Below are 14,905 nucleotides of genomic sequence, written 5' to 3'. Positions count from 1 at the left end.
CTGGTCTAGCGTCCGACAGTGTGCAGGCGCCTGTTGCGCTGTCTAGAGGCGATTGTCGTCGATCCGCCGCGTCGTCGTCTGCGCACAAAATTTTTCCGCGATGTTTGATAGAACTTCCCCACCACGCATCTCTGGCGACACCGCCAGCGCGCGAATGGACGAATCCGCGCACCAGGACGGCCGCGGCCGGCCCGGCGTGCTCGGCGGCCTGCAGGCGGACATCCGCGCCGCTGTCGAGAGCGCGGATGGCGGCGTGGGGCGCGAGCGCATCTGCGGACTGTGCCGGACAAAGTACGGCCGGTACTCGTGCCCGCGCTGCCAGACGCTGTACTGCTCGCTCGAGTGCTACCGGCGGCCGGCACACCGGCTGTGCATCGACTCGTTTGAGCGCGAGAAGGCGGCCGCGCTGGCGGCGACGGGCGCGGCCGATTCGCAGCTGAGCAACGACGACAAGCGCGCGCTGCACGATCTCGTCCAGCAGTACGAGCTGGACGCGGCCGAGAACCCGCTGGGGGACCTGGCGGCACTGGCGGGCGAGGGGGGGGGCCGCGATGGCGACGGCGACGGCGACAGCGACAGCGACAGCGACGACGACGGCGACGACAGCGCCGGCCACAGGCAGGACCTGCGCGACCGGCTCGCCGGCGTCGACGTCGACGCCGCCGACTTTGACGACCTCTGGGCCCGGCTCACGGTCGCCGAGCAGGCGGACTTCATCCGGCTGGCCCAGGAGCACGGCGCGGCCGCACACGAGGCTTTGTAGCTAGCTATGTACATACTACCAGACGCGCTCAGACGTCAGGTACACGTCCTCGTAGGACACGTTCTTCTTGCGGCGGGTGGCCACGAAGAACATCTCGCGCGAGGCCTTGCGCGAGGCCTCGGGCTTGTTGCGCTTGACGGTCCGGAACATGCGCTTCAGCCGGGCCTCCAGCAGCTTCTCTTCCGGGCCCGAGAAGAACTTGCACACAAAGTGGCCGTCGACCTTGAGCATGTCGACGGCAAACGTCAGCGCCGCGTCGCACAGGTCCTGTCGTCAGCGCGCCCGGCCGGCACGTACCATGCTCATCGCGTGGTCGCGGACTCCGATCCCGGACGTGTTGGCCATCCTATAATGCGGTTGGCTCAGTGTCCTTATCCACGGGTACTCAACGAGCGGCCATGGGTCTGACATGTCACTGAGCACTAGGTCCACGACCTTGTCGGCGTCCGGACCGGCGCCGGTGCCGTCGGCGCCAGCATCGCCGGCGTCGGCCGCGGCGTCGGCCGCGGCCTGCTCGCGCTCGAGCTCGAGATAGGCGGGCGCGGCGCCGTCCCGCGCCACCGGCCGCCCGCGGTCGTGGTCGCGCACGTACTGGCGCAGGCTGTCCTGGGTCGCCGGCGCGAGGAAGTTGCCCTGGATCGCCGAGGCGCCCTTGGGCGGCGCACACGGCAGGATGTCGACGCCGACCACGCGCCCGCCGGGCGACGTGCGGTCGACGGCGACCTGCGACCACGATCCGGGCGCGAAGCCCTGGCGTTAGCGACGTCGCGCGCGCGTCCGTACCAGATCGACGACGGTCATGCCGGGCCGGAAGAGCTTGTACTGATGGTCGAGCTGGGTCAGCGCGTTCGACAGACACGCACCTGGAGCAGCTTGTACGCTGCGCGACTGCGCAGGCCCTGCAGGACGGCCTCTTTGCGGTAGTGGTCGTTTTGCTGGCGCTGGTTCCAGCGCTTGGAGCTGGACGAGTTGGACGCCGCGCGGACGCCGGCCAGCCACGCCGGCCGCGCGGCGCCGGCGCCGAGCGGCCGAGTGCCTGGCCACGCCAGCAGCAGCCGACGGCCGGGCCACACGCGATCGATCATCGTGGGTGGGCAGAGAGCAACGGCGAGGAAAATTTGGCGCTGCGCCGCACGGCTTGCGGCTAGCGCACATGACGTCCGTGCGCGTCATGCGCGCCGCACGCTGTGCGGCTGCCAGGGGCCGCCAGCCGGCGCCACACCCGGCCGGCACCGCCGCGGGCTGGGGGGCGCACGCCGCACGCCGTGCGGCTGGGATGAAGGGCGCACGCCGCACGCCGTGCGGCTGGGACGAGGGGCGCACGCCGCACGCCGTGCGGTTCGGCTGCGTGCGCGCCGCGCGGGCGCAGCTCGTACATGAGACTCTATATTACTAAAAACACTTTTGAGCACCCGCCTGGGTGCTGACCATGATGCGCCTACTTCGGGCTGACGTTGAACTTCATCTTGACGCCCATCGCCGCAAGCTCCGCGTCCAGGTACCGCAGCACAAAGGGCACGGCCACCGTGGTCGTCTCCTTGCCGCCCACGTAGCGGTTGCCTTGGCCGTCCTCCCAGACCTCGGACACGCGGCCGTCGTCGGCGACCAGCGTGGACGAGTTCTCCAGGACCTTCTTGGCGCACAGGCGGCAGCGGACCTCGGAGTACGAGCCGATGGCCGGAACCGAGTTCATGGACGACAGCAGCGAGCCGCACTCGCGGCAGACGTGCGCCTGCGAGTAGTCGCTGCAGTTCAGCAGCCGGTCCTGCAGCAGGAACGAGGTGCCGTGGGCTATCAGCGCGTCGCGCTCCATCTCGCCGACGCGGATGCCGCCCGAGCGCTTGCGGCCCTTGACGGGCTGCATCGTCAGGCTGTTGACCGGGCCCGTCGACCGGACCTGGTACTTGTCGTTGACCATGTGGCGCAGGCGCTGGTAGTAGACCACGCCGATGTAGATGTCGGCCTTGAACTCCTCGCCGGTGATGCCCGAGTACATGGGCTCGTTGCCGTGGTAGTTGTAGCCGGCGGCCTTGAGCTGCTCGCCAAAGTAGTCGGACGCGGTCCGGTTCTCGGTGAACTGGAACGGCGAGCCGTCCTGGGCGATGCCGTGCAGCGCGCCGGCCTTGCCGGCGAGCGACTCGACAAACATGCCGATCGTCATCCGCGACGGGAACGCGTGCGGGTTGATGATGATGTCGGGCTGGATGCCGGTCTCGCTGAAGGGCATGTCCACGGTGGGGTACTTCTGCGAGCACACGCCCTTCTGGCCGTGGCGGGACGAGAACTTGTCGCCGATCACGGGCGAACGCGTGATCCGCAGCTTGACCGAGATCGACTGGAACTCCTGCTCGCCGTCGTCGCCGAGCAAGCGCACCTCCTCGACGAACGCGGCCTCGCTCGACTTGTACACCATCGCCTTGGTGCGGTTGGCCGACTCGTCAAAGTAGGCCGCGATGGGGTCGCCCTCCTCGAGCAGGACGCCGACCATGGGCAGGCCGTCCTCGTCGAGCTTGGTGCGCCAGTGCTCGGGCCAGGCGTCGGTGCCGAAGCCGAACCGCTGGGTGATGGGCTCGCCCTTGCGGCGCTTCTCGTTCAGGTCGATCTTCTCGACCTTGTAGACGGTGCCGTAGCCGAAGCCGCGCTCGTGCGCGGACTTGTTGATGATCATGGCGTCGTCCATGTCGTAGCCCGTGTACGAGATGACGGCCACGACCGCGTTCATGCCGTTCGGGAAGTTGTCCAGGCCGTACTCGTCGTAGAGCTCGGCCTTGACGATCGGCGTCTGGCCGGTCTGCAGCCGGTACAGCTTGTTGTCGGAGCGGTACCGCAGCGCGGTCGACGGCGTGCCCATGGTCTGCTTGCTCATCTGGCACTGGTACATGTTGCGCGGCGACTGGTTGAAGTCCGAGAACGGCGTCAGGTTGGCCAGGATCGACAGGATGTTGCGCGGCGAGTACTCGACGTGCGTGTGCTGGCCGGACACGATCTCCTCGGGCGTGCACGCGACGTCCATGTAGACCTGCTCGAACGGGCCGAGGATGTCCTCCCGGTCGAGCGGCAGGTACTTGGTCGGGCGCACCATGCGCGCCTGGCCCGAGAACAGAAACAGGCCGGGGTACTGGCCGCCGTCGGACTCGGGCACGAGGCCGATCTCGAGCTCGCGCGGGACGTTGTGCGAGCCCTCGACCTTCCAGAACCGCAGCGAGTCGGCGACGACGCGGGCGGTCTTGTGCGAGCACCAGCCGATGACGTTGCCGTCGAGCTGCACGCAGCACATGCCCGGCCCGGCGGCCAGCACGTGCGGGCCGGACACGCCCAGCGAGCGCACCAGCGCCGGCACGTGCGACGCGTCCACCGGCGCCGTCATGATGCGGCACTTGTGCGCCAGGTGGTTGAGCAGGCCGCACGGCGAGCCGTCGGGCGTGTGCACCGGGCACAGGAAGCCCCACGACTCGGGCAGGAGCTTGCGCACCGTCGTCGTCTTGAGCTGGGCGAAGAACGAGCCACGGTGGACCATGCGGAAGTGCGAGATGAACCGGTAGAAGTTGATCTTCTCGGCCACGACCGTGAACCCGGACGTCTGCTGCAGGTCGAGCCCCGACTGCGAGATCAGGTTGCCGGTCGACAAGAAGTACTGCAGCTTCTGGCCGATGTTCTCGTTCACGCGCGACAGCATGCGCGTGATGTACTTCTGGCTGTCGAAGTTGACCGACGCGCCGCGCGCGACGTCCATGTTGATCTGCAGCCGGATGTTGTTCAGGTACTCCTCGATCTTCTCCTTGATGATCATGCCGTACAGGAACCCGCCGAGCAGGATCTCGTGGTGCTGGGTCGCGTCCGGGTTGTCGGCCGCGCACGCGCCGGCGACCAGCGAGTACAGCTTGCGGACCATGAACAGCAGCAGCCGGAACTTGTCGCGGCACCCGTCCAGGTGCACGAGCACGATCCGCCGCAGGAACTCGCGGCCGACGTCGATGTCCGACACGTCCATGGCCGAGTTCATCACCACGCGGAACTTGTTGCCGAGGTGGGCCAGCGTCTCGTCCTGCGAGTACAGGCCGTAGACCTTGTACGTCCGCAGCAGCAGCTCGACACGGTCCGTGAGGAACGAGTCCTCTGTGTCGCTGCCGACGATGCCGTCGAAGATCTCGCGGTCGTTGGTGTCGGCCAGCGCCTTGAGGATCATCATCACCGGGATCAGGTACTCGTTCTTCTTCCACGAGAACCGGAACGTGACGTTGCCGTCCGTCAGGTAGTGCAGCGTGATGGACTGCGACGTCTGGTCCGGCCGCACGCACCGGATCTGCACGCCGTACTCCGAGTACGTCGGGCCGCGGCCCTGGAACGACGGCCGCACGAGCGCCATCGGGTGGTTGCGGCGCTGGACGACCAGCATTCGGATCAGCTTCTCGATGCCGTTGACAATGAAGTAGCCGCCCATCTCGTCCGACTCCTCCTTGTGGTCGACCAGCTCGGCCGGCGACATCTTCTCGGTGTGGCACCGGTTCGAGCGGATCATGATCGGCACCAGGCCGGCCTCGCGGTTCTCGACGACCTCGGGCCCGCCGTTGACCGAGTACACGAGCTTGAGGATCATGCGCGCGCGGTACGACGACAGCCGCTCGCGGCACTCGGCCGGGTACGTCCGCCGGTTGATCGTGGTCTTGTCCTTGCTCGACAGCGTGGGCTTGAGGATCTGGACGCCGTCGACGCGGACTGCGGTCAGCGCGCGCGCGCGACAAGAACTTACAGGAGATCCGGTTGCCCGGGTTGGCGGGATCATTGCGGTCGAACGCGACCCGCTCGCCGATGTCCTTGGCGCCGAGATCGAGCAGCCCGCCGTCGGTGAGCATGTTGAACGACTCGACATGGGGCGCGACCGCCTCGCCGAGGGCGGCGAACGCCGACTTGTCCTTGGGTGGATTTTGGAAGCGCTTCTCGCGCTCGAGTGTGCGAAACGACACCATCCTTGCTGCTGCTGGGGGGACTGCTGGCGGCGGTGGTGCTGAAAATTTGGGACGAAATTTTTTTTTCATCCGCGGCCACGTGACGATGGTCACGTGACAGCGCGCCGCCCGCGCACCGCCGCCCACCGCCGCGGCCGTGGCGGTGCCGCCGGGGCGGCGCTTCCTGCGCCTGCTGGCCTGCTGCGCCGCTGCGCCGCTGCGCCGCCGCTGTTGCCACCGCCGGTCACCCGGCCTGGGTCACGTGCTCGCAGCCGCCGCACGTGACAATCGCCAGTCCGCCCAACCGCCGCCGTCCTCTCCTCTGCAGACATGGCCGGCACGGACAGCTCCGGGCGCAAGCGGCGCAAGGTCATGAAGCGGGCCATCGACTCGCTCGCCCCGCGACGGCTGGCCCTGCAGATCGCCGCCCTGCAGAGCGCGCACTACGCCACCTCCAGCGTGCTCATCTTCTTCACCTGTCTGGTCGCTGGCCGCCAGTTCGCCCTTGACTACGTCCTGTCGTGGCGCAGCGTCCGCGTCGACAACACGTTCGGGCTCACGATCTGCCTCCTCTGGATCCTCACCGCCGGCTTTGAGTACGTGCGCCCGAGTTCGCGCTGACCGCAGTGTGCTTGTCCTGACGCTCGTCGTCGGCCGCAGCAAGCTTGTCCTCGACTTTGTGCTCACCAACCAGCTCCTGGGCCTGATCGCCACCTGGATCTACACGGGCGCGTTCCCGATCAGCGGCCCGTGGTGGCTGCTGCAGGTCTGCGCCGTGCTCTTCATGTGCTCGCTGGGGACGTGGACGTCGCGCTGGCGCGAGCTCAGCATCATGTACTTTGCGGCCCCGACCCAGCCCCGGTCGCCGGACATTGAGCTGGCCGAGCGCGGCGAGGCCGACGCCTCGCCGAAGCCGGCGGCCTAGCCGTGTATTAATACACTGATGACTGCCACGCTGCGGCGGCGGCGGCGCTCGGACGGCGGCGGCGGCTGCCAGCCGTGTCCGGACCGTGTCCGGACCGGCGTGCCTCCGCTCGGCCGCCGATCGCCCGCTCCTGAACCGCCTCCTTGGACCCGGGCCCGCGTCGCATTCATGCAGACCTGCGGACCCCGCCCGCTGTCACACGTAGCGCCCGCCCGCCCGCGTCTGGCCGGCCGATCCGGCGGCCTGCCAGACGCCCGGACCTGCCAGGGCCTGTCTGGACCCGCGGACCCGCCACGCACAGCCACAGGCCGGGCGGCGGCCTGCGGCGGCCGGCCACGCGCCGCCACGCCTCTGCCGGGGCCCGCCACGGTCCGCCACGATCCGCCACGGGCCCGCCACGAACCCGCCACGAACCCGCCACGCACCCGCGGCCGCTGCTCCCCCGGCCAGCGCCGTCCGCCAGCCCGCCGTCGTCCGCGGCCATCCCCGCTCGGCCTCCGCCGGGCTATCGTAGCGCCAGCGCGCATCTGGCGGCCGTTGCGCCCGCCATCCTGCATCGCCGCCGTTGCTCCCGCTCTCTGCGGGCGTCGCCCAGCCCCCTCCAGCCGGCCGCCAGCCCCCAGCAGCCGTAGCCGCACCGTCTACGCCCACGGCCGCACCCGCCGTCGTCCGCGGCCGTGTCCAGCCGGCCGCCAGCCAGCGCCAGCCCGGCCGGGCGTCGCCGCCAGCGGTCTCATCTACCCGATGTGCCGGCCGGGGGCGAAAATTGCCGGCATAAATTCTCCCAAACCGCCTTCCGGCTCGTTAAGAACCGGCCACGCGCTTCCGACAGCACGAAGGTCTCTCGCAGCTCGACCAGCGAGCGCACACGACGTGCACGGCCAGACCAGTCTGTTTGGCGCTCGGCGTCCGCGACACGGTCGCACACGGTGGTAGGGCGGCAACGTCGACGACCAGACTCGGCCCAAAGGTACGTTCCGTCGGCATCGGCATCGTCTCCGACCGCGCGCTGACGGACAGATGGCGCCGATCAGGCTCTCGCTGCTGGTGGCAGCATACCCGACGATCACGGCGGCGCTTTTTCTGGCGTTCCAGCGGCTGCGGCCGCCGTTTCTGCAGCGGATCATTGCCGGCCAGCACGGCGGCCGGCTGGCGTACTCGACCAGCGCGCTCGGGCTGGCACGGACGGCCAAGGCGCTGGGCGCCGTCGGCGACGGCGGGCTGGCGTTTGGCGGCGGCGCGGCGGTGGGCGGGCCGGCCGGCGGCGCTGCCGGCAGCGGCGGCGCGGCGGGACCCGCCGGCACGGCCGCGCCCGGTGCCGCCGCCGCGGGCGGCCGCGGGCGGCCAGCCGAGTTCTCGTACGCGGTCGGCATGGCGTGCCAGGCCAAGCGCGCGTCCGCGCAGCGCGCGATGGCGTCGCTGCGCGTCCGCGGCGCCGACCGGCCCAACTCGGGCGAGGACAGTTTTTTCTACACGCAGCTCGGCGACACGAGCGCGCACGCGCTCGGCGTCATCGACGGCGTCGGCGGGTGGTGCGAGGTCGGCGTGGACGCCACCGAGTTCTCGCACTCGCTGGCGGTGGCCATGGAGTCGATCGCGCCGGCCGTGGTCGGCGCGCCGGCGGCCGGCGACGTGGCCAGCCGGGTGGCGGCCAGCAAGTTTGCGTTCGCGCCGCTGGTGCTGCTCGACACGGCCTACACGATGATCAAGTCGTCGGGCCAGGTCGAGGCCGGCGGGTCGACGGCGTGCGTCGGCGTGGCGACGGCCGGCGGCGTGCTCCAGACGGCCAACCTGGGCGACTCGGGCTACGCGATCGTGCGCAACGGCAGCCTGCTGTACGCGTCGCAGCCGCAGACGCACTTCTTCAACGCGCCGTTCCAGCTCTCGATCATCCCCGAGAGCATGCTCGCCGAGGACGAGCGCCAGGGCGGCCGCCACTTTGGCGACGAGCCCGCGGACGCCGTGCTGGCCACGCACACGCTCCGCCACGGCGACGTCGTCATGTTCTGCACCGACGGCCTGCTCGACAACCTCGCGCCGACCGACTACCTGGCCATCATCAACAAGTCCATGGTGGCTGGCGGCTGCTGGGCGCGCGACGCCGGCGGCCGGCTCGGGCCCGCGCCGGACCTGCCCGACCGCGCGCGCGACGCGGTCGACCTGGCCGCGGCCAATCTCGTCGACGCGGCGCTGCGCGCGAGCCTCGACACCAAGACCGACGGGCCGTTTGCGCTCGAGGCCCAGCAGAAGATGCGGTTTCCGTACCGCGGCGGCAAGCCCGACGACATCACCGTGCTCGTCTTGCTCGCGCAGCAGCAGTCCGACGGTTCGGTCCGCGTGCGCCTCTAGAGGCCTGTAAATACAATGTGCTTTTATTTTCTGTGCGCCTGCCGAGCCGGCTACAGCAGGTCAAAGTCGTCCAGCTCGTTGCGGTACCGCAGGATGCTCGTCTTGATCTTGCTCGAGTCCACCCAGGTGAGGTAGTCCTCCATGTTGCGCGTGACCAGGTACGCGGGGTCGGTGATCACGTCGGGGCCGACCCGGACGTGGCCCTGCTCGATCAGCTTGACCGCGCCGCTGATGGTCTCGGCCATCTTGAGCCGGCACATGACCACGCCGATCCGCCGCCGGCAGATGGCCGAGACCGTGACCTTGTTCTCAAGGTCCGAGACCTTGGTGCGCGTGGCCAGGATGCCCATGGCGTACAGCTTCTCGAGAAGGAGCTCCTCGTGCTTGAGCCGCACGGCGTCGTCCGCCGGCAGCTGCGTCAGCTTGTACGCCAGCTGCCGGATCTTGCCGCAGAGCTTGTTGTACTTGATGTAGTCCTCACGCTTCTGGATGTGGTACCGCCGCATGACGTCCGCATCGCGGTGGCCCTGGTCCTGCTTCCACTGGCTGGTCAGCCTGATCCGGGCGGCGGCGGGCCGGCGGGCGCGCGGCGCTGGGGCGCGCGGCGGCCGGGCCGGCACGGCGGCGACTTACCTCGAGGAAGTTGACCTTCTTGAGCAGCTTCTGCTCGTGGTGCTTCAGATGCCGGACCATGGTTGCTTGCTGGGCTCGACGGCGGCGACGAAAATTTTTGGGAGGTTGCGAGCCGCAGGCCGTGCGGCGCATTACCCGGCCTTTAGTTACCCGGCGTGCCCGGAGGCGTACGGCTTACCCGGGGCACTGCGGGCCGCCGCAGCCGTTGCTTGGCGTTACCCGGACAGTGGCTGTGCACACGTCATCCGGCGATCGGCCGGCCGCCTCGCGCCAGCTGGCCGGGCCCAGCGCCGCACGCCGCCGCGGGCGGGCGCAGCCAGCAAGGTGCCAGCCGTGCGCTGGCGCAGACAACCGTCACGCCCGGGTAACAGCTTATCGCGCCGCGTGGTAAACAAGCCACACGGGTAACGCGGGTCACAAGCGAGATGCGCTAGCCGATAAGCCAGACCGCGCGCCGTGTGCGCCCCAACCGTCGCGCCGCGCCCCACTTGCCACCCCAGCCGTCGCCGCTCCCCCACGCGCCGCGCCGCGCGCTCTCTGTTGCCGCACAACGTCCTGTGGCTTGTGAATTAGACCATCGCGGGACCACCGCAAGACTCATATAGCTCGTTTCCGCACACCGCCGCTCTCTTTCTTTCTATTTCGGCGTCCCACACTTCACCTGTCGATCCACCCGCACAAGATGAAGTCCTCCGTGATCCTTTCTACCGTGCTGTCGGCGCTTGCCGCGACCGCGGCTGCCGAGCAGCACGTCTTCCAGGCCGCTAACCTGGTCCCGGAGGCCGTGGAGGCCGTCGCGGCGGAGGCGGCCGCGCCCGTCGCCAAGGAGCAGGCCGGCACCAAGCCGCTGGCGCTCGACAGCGTGCTCAAGACGCTGGGCCAGTCGCTCCAGGGCGTCAACGAGGAGACGCGCGCGCTGTGGACGCAGATGGAGGCCGACTTCCCCGACGTCGTCAGCCAGCTGACGTTCACGACGCCGCCCAAGCCCGCGACCAAGAAGCCCGACTCGGCGTACGACTTCCACGTGTCGTCGGACGACTTCAAGGGCCACAAGCTGCGCATCAAGCAGCCGTCGTCGCTCGGCGTCGACTCGGTCAAGCAGTACTCGGGCTACCTCGACATCGAGGAGGAGGACAAGCACTTCTTCTTCTACTTCTTCGAGTCGCGCAATGACCCCGCCAACGACCCGGTCATTCTGTGGCTCAACGGCGGCCCCGGCTGCTCGTCCATGACCGGCCTCTTCTTCGAGCTCGGCCCGTCGTCCGTGGAGGAGACCGGCGGCCTGAAGTACAACCCGTCGTCGTGGAACAAGAACGCGTCGGTGATCTTCCTCGACCAGCCGATCAACGTCGGCTACTCGTACTCGTCGCAGTCGGTGTCGTCGACGGTCGCCGCCGGCAAGGACGTCTACGCGTTCCTCTCGCTGTTCTACCAGCAGTTCCCGCAGTACCAGAAGCTGCCGTTCCACATCGCCGGCGAGTCGTACGCGGGCCACTACATCCCCGTCTTCGCCGCCGAGATCCTGTCGCACAAGGACCGCAACTTTGACCTGACCTCGGTCCTCATCGGCAACGGTCTGACCGACGGCAAGACCCAGTACGAGTACTACGAGCCCATGGCCTGCGGCAAGGGCGGCGCCGACGCCGTCCTGGCCGAGGACGAGTGCGAGAAGATGCGCGACTCGTACCCGCGCTGCGCCAACATGATCCAGTCGTGCTACAACACCGAGTCGGTCTGGACGTGCGTGCCCGCGTCGATCTACTGCAACAACGCCATGATGGGCCCGTACCAGCGCACCGGCAAGAACGTCTACGACATCCGCACGACGTGCGAGGACTCGGAGAACCTGTGCTACCCCCAGATGGGCTGGATCTCCAACTACCTCAACAACAAGACCGTCATGGAGGAGCTCGGCGCCGAGGTCGACACCTTCGAGAGCTGCAACTTCGACATCAACCGCAACTTCCTCTTCAACGGCGACTGGATGAAGCCGTACCACTACGCTGTCCCGCACATCCTGGACTCGGGTGTGCCCGTGCTCATCTACGCCGGCGACAAGGACTTCATCTGCAACTGGCTCGGCAACCAGGCCTGGACCAACGCGCTCGAGTGGACCGGCGGTGACGCCTTCCGCGCCGCCAAGACCCTCGACTGGAAGCTCGACGGCGAGGTCGTCGGCACCGTCCAGAACGCTGGCAACTTCACCTTCCTGCGCGTCTTCGGTGCCGGCCACATGACGCCCTACGACCAGCCGCTGGCTGCGCTCGACATGGTCAACAAGTGGATCTCGGGCGACTTTTCGTTCTCGGCCTAGACGCCGTCCCACTGCTCAGTACAGTCCTCTCCGATAGAGACCCTTTTTTGTACGTCTTTCGTATGCTTTGTTTGTTTGTGATGGGTGGGATCCTGGGTTTTGTGTTATATATCTGAATTCAATACACAGATGGAGTAGCTGGAAAAAACAACAACTTTTGCTAGAGTACACTAGTCGAACACGATCTTCTTGGCCTTCTTGGTCGGGTCGACGTCCTTGTAGAACGCGCCGTAGACCGAGTGCTCCTTCTTCTTGGTGTGGCCGCCGAACTTGAGCAGGTCCTCGGGCACGGGCTGGTCGGCCGAGCGCAGGACGTTGATCAGCGCGCCCGACAGATGCTTCTCGTGCTCGGTGAAGAACGTGATGGCCTTGCCGGTCTGGCCCGCGCGGCCGGTGCGGCCGATGCGGTGCACGTAGTCCTCCGCCGTCAGCGGGAACGTCAGGTTGATCACGAGCTTGACCGCCGGGATGTCCAGGCCGCGCGAGGCCACGTCCGTGGCCAGCAGCAGCGTGCACTTGCCCGACTTGAACTGCTCGAGCGCGTGCGTGCGCTGGGCCTGCGTCAGGTCGCCGTGGATCGCGGCCACGGCGAGCCCGCGCTGGGTCAGCGTGCGCTCGACCCGCGACGCCTCCTTCTTGTAGAGCGCGAAGATCAGGATGCGGTCGTTGCGGCCGCGCGCCTGCTGCTCCTTGATGACCTGCAGCAGCCGCTGCTCCTTCTTGAACGGGTCCATCACCTCGACGATCTGCTCAATGCGCGTGTTGGCCTTGAGGTCGCCGTCGCGGTCGCCGACCATGACCTTGACGGGCTCCTTCAGGAACGACGCCGCCAGGTTCTGGATCGACTGCGGCCACGTCGCCGTGAACATGACCATCTGCCGGGACGGGCTGGTGGCGCCGATGATCTTCTTGATGTCCTCCTCGAAGCCCTTCTCGAGCATGCGGTCGGCCTCGTCCAGCACGACGTACGACGCCGACGCGATCGACACGGCGCCCTCCTCGAGCAGGTCCAGCAGCCGGCCGGGCGTGGCCACGACCACCGACGCGCCCTTGGCCGCGCGCTTCTGGTCGTCCTTGGACACGCCGCCGTAGAGGCACACCGACTTGATGCCCGTGGCCTCACACAGCGCCTCGACGTTCTCCTGGATCTGGAGCGCCAGCTCGCGCGTCGGCGAGACCACGACCACGGCCACCTTCTTGCGTCCGGCGGCACCCAGCCCCACGATGTGCTGCACGGCGGGCACGCCGAACGACATGGTCTTGCCCGAACCCGTCTCGGCCACGCCGATCAGGTCCCGGCCGGCCAGCAGGTGCGGCCACGACGCCGACTGGATCGGCGTCGGCTTCGGGTACTTGCCCGACACGAGCCCGTAGATCTTGTCGTCGAGCTCGCCGGCGGCCTGGCCAAACTCCAGGAACGGATTCAGCGGCTTGCCGCCGCGCGGGTCCGTCACCGTGAGCGTGTTCTCCTTGAGAAACGCCTCGACCTCGGCCGGCGAGGCCGATCCGGCCGCAGACGCCTTCTTGGCCTTCTTCGGCTCGGTAGCGGGCTCGGCCGCCGCCTCCACGGCGTCGTCGTCGGCCGCACGCTTCTTGGACTTGTCCTTCTTGTCCTTCTTCTCTTTTTTGTCCTTCTTGGCCTTCTTGGGCTCGGACTCGGCGACGGCGGCCGGCGCGTCGGCGGCGACTGCAGCCTCAGCGGCCGCAGCGGCCTTGGCGGCCTTCTTGGCGCGTTTCTCTTGCTTCCTGAGCGCCTTTGCTGCGCTGTCGTCTGCCATGTCGGGTGCTTGCTGGGCTGGGTCTGGCAAATTTTTTCGCGATATCCCGGGTAATTGGGACATGTCACGTGTGCCAAGCCGCACGAGACCACGCGGCGCGCCGCATGTCGTGCGGCTCGAGCGTGTGGCGCATGCGAGGCGCATGCGAGTTCGCCTAGACACCGGCTCGTGTCCGCGCGCGTCAGGCGGCGGTCCCGAAGCGGCCGCGGCCGGGACGCTGACACCTGCGGCAGCGCCCAGCCGGGCGGGCCGAGACAGTCCCACGCGGTTGTGCCGCCAGCGAACGGCCGCACGCCGGCGCGGTCAGCGAACGGAGCCACACGGCGGTGTTCGGGCCAGCAAGGGGCCGGTGGTCGGCGGCAGGTCCCAGCAGCAGGCGCCGGCGTGCTTGGCGCGTAACCCGGTCCGGACCGGGCCCGCCGTGGGCTCCCGCCGGCCTGAGCGACGCTCCAGACAGATGCGTCCCAGCCACTCCAGGTTACGCAAACTCCGACAACTCCGCCGTGGCGCGGGTCGGGGAGCGCTGTGACTGGCCGCGGCGCCAACGGTCCTGATCACTGCCGGGCGGTCACAGGCGGCTACGTGCCAGCCGTCGTGAGTGCGGCAATCACGCCCGGGGGAGACGTCACTCTGTGACACGCCGTGACGTGACCACCGTGATCGCGGTGACCGAGCCGGCTACCGGGTCGATAACGGCTGTCACGTGCTCGTCACGTGTCCGCTGGCCCTGTTCCAGCACGCCTGCCACGTTGTCAGCGTGCGTTGTGGCGCGGACCGGAGTTACCGGGGCGCTCCCGCGCACCGCGGGCCAACGCGATTGCCGGCGGCCGACGCGGCAGGCGCGATCGCGGCGGCCGCGGTGGAGCCTGCGGTGCGGCTAGGGACCGCGTGCAGATCGCGCACCTAGACCGGGACCGCTAGAACAGCGGGCGGCGGCTAGAGATCTAGAGACCGCGCAATGGCTCCCTCACGCAGCCACTAGTCCGGCCGTCAGCTGCCAGCGCGCTTGCCGTGATCTGTGCGCGTCCGGGGCCGGCCGCGGGCGCCGACAACGGCGGTGCACGGCGGGGGCTGCGCCGGTGGGCGCCGGCCCCTGCCGCGTCGCGTCTCCTGGCCGGCGCGGCGCGTCGCAGATCGCAGCGCCGGGCCGCCGGGTCCGGCGCGTACGTCGGCGGCGCGTGGCCGCGCCGCCAGCCC

At 68.7% G+C, this 14,905-nt stretch overlaps 8 protein-coding genes across 8 annotated transcripts; 4 read left to right on the top strand and 4 right to left on the bottom strand.

Annotated features, from left to right (window-relative positions):
* The first annotated feature begins 86 nt into the window (after nt 1-86).
* Nucleotides 87-992, top strand: V1510DRAFT_417201 (uncharacterized protein). Its single transcript, XM_066933908.1, has one exon. It carries the CDS (start codon nt 101-103, stop codon nt 761-763), a length of 663 nt encoding a protein of 220 aa, XP_066788951.1. The 5' UTR covers nt 87-100; the 3' UTR covers nt 764-992.
* V1510DRAFT_365276 (O-ribose methyltransferase) lies at nt 779-1,848 on the bottom strand (the record flags this gene model as incomplete). The annotated part of the gene is made up of 4 exons (XM_066931220.1): nt 779-1,030; nt 1,061-1,513; nt 1,547-1,597; nt 1,627-1,848. The coding sequence occupies 4 exons, from the start codon at nt 1,846-1,848 to the stop codon at nt 779-781; spliced, it is 978 nt and encodes a 325-aa protein (XP_066788950.1).
* Nucleotides 1,849-2,136: 288 nt separating this feature from the next.
* Nucleotides 2,137-5,758, bottom strand: V1510DRAFT_378502 (uncharacterized protein). The gene is made up of 2 exons (XM_066931603.1): nt 5,514-5,758; nt 2,137-5,479 (listed from the first exon to the last, which is right to left on the bottom strand). Exons 1-2 carry the CDS (start codon nt 5,728-5,730, stop codon nt 2,202-2,204), a joined length of 3,495 nt encoding a protein of 1,164 aa, XP_066788949.1. The 5' UTR covers nt 5,731-5,758; the 3' UTR covers nt 2,137-2,201.
* A 283-nt stretch (nt 5,759-6,041) lies between these two features.
* On the top strand, nt 6,042-6,662 carry V1510DRAFT_417193 (integral membrane protein S linking to the trans Golgi network-domain-containing protein). Its single transcript, XM_066933907.1, has 2 exons — nt 6,042-6,305; nt 6,337-6,662. The coding sequence occupies exons 1-2, from the start codon at nt 6,082-6,084 to the stop codon at nt 6,632-6,634; spliced, it is 522 nt and encodes a 173-aa protein (XP_066788948.1). The 5' UTR covers nt 6,042-6,081; the 3' UTR covers nt 6,635-6,662.
* A 618-nt stretch (nt 6,663-7,280) lies between these two features.
* V1510DRAFT_445266 (phosphatase 2C-like domain-containing protein) lies at nt 7,281-9,016 on the top strand. The gene is made up of 2 exons (XM_066935699.1): nt 7,281-7,604; nt 7,655-9,016. The coding sequence occupies exon 2, from the start codon at nt 7,655-7,657 to the stop codon at nt 8,981-8,983; it is 1,329 nt and encodes a 442-aa protein (XP_066788947.1). The 5' UTR covers nt 7,281-7,604; the 3' UTR covers nt 8,984-9,016.
* Nucleotides 9,017-9,033: 17 nt separating this feature from the next.
* V1510DRAFT_365515 (uncharacterized protein) lies at nt 9,034-9,676 on the bottom strand (the record flags this gene model as incomplete). Its single annotated transcript, XM_066931227.1, has 2 exons — nt 9,034-9,525; nt 9,617-9,676. The coding sequence occupies 2 exons, from the start codon at nt 9,674-9,676 to the stop codon at nt 9,034-9,036; spliced, it is 552 nt and encodes a 183-aa protein (XP_066788946.1).
* A 284-nt stretch (nt 9,677-9,960) lies between these two features.
* On the top strand, nt 9,961-12,081 carry V1510DRAFT_417188 (Alpha/Beta hydrolase protein). The gene has a single exon (XM_066933906.1). The coding sequence runs from the start codon at nt 10,299-10,301 to the stop codon at nt 11,928-11,930; it is 1,632 nt and encodes a 543-aa protein (XP_066788945.1). The 5' UTR covers nt 9,961-10,298; the 3' UTR covers nt 11,931-12,081.
* On the bottom strand, nt 12,016-13,883 carry V1510DRAFT_128738 (ATP-dependent RNA helicase DBP3). The gene has a single exon (XM_066930301.1). The coding sequence runs from the start codon at nt 13,850-13,852 to the stop codon at nt 12,101-12,103; it is 1,752 nt and encodes a 583-aa protein (XP_066788944.1). The 5' UTR covers nt 13,853-13,883; the 3' UTR covers nt 12,016-12,100.
* Between the last annotated feature and the right edge of the window lie 1,022 nt (nt 13,884-14,905).

The sequence above is a fragment of the Dipodascopsis tothii genome (genome assembly GCF_038497935.1).
Source record: "Dipodascopsis tothii strain CBS 759.85 unplaced genomic scaffold V1510scaffold_15, whole genome shotgun sequence".
Taxonomy (NCBI): domain Eukaryota; kingdom Fungi; phylum Ascomycota; class Lipomycetes; order Lipomycetales; family Lipomycetaceae; genus Neoaidaea; species Neoaidaea tothii.
The sequence above is the reverse complement of the archived record's forward strand: the minus strand, read 5'-3'. Positions and strand labels throughout refer to the sequence as shown.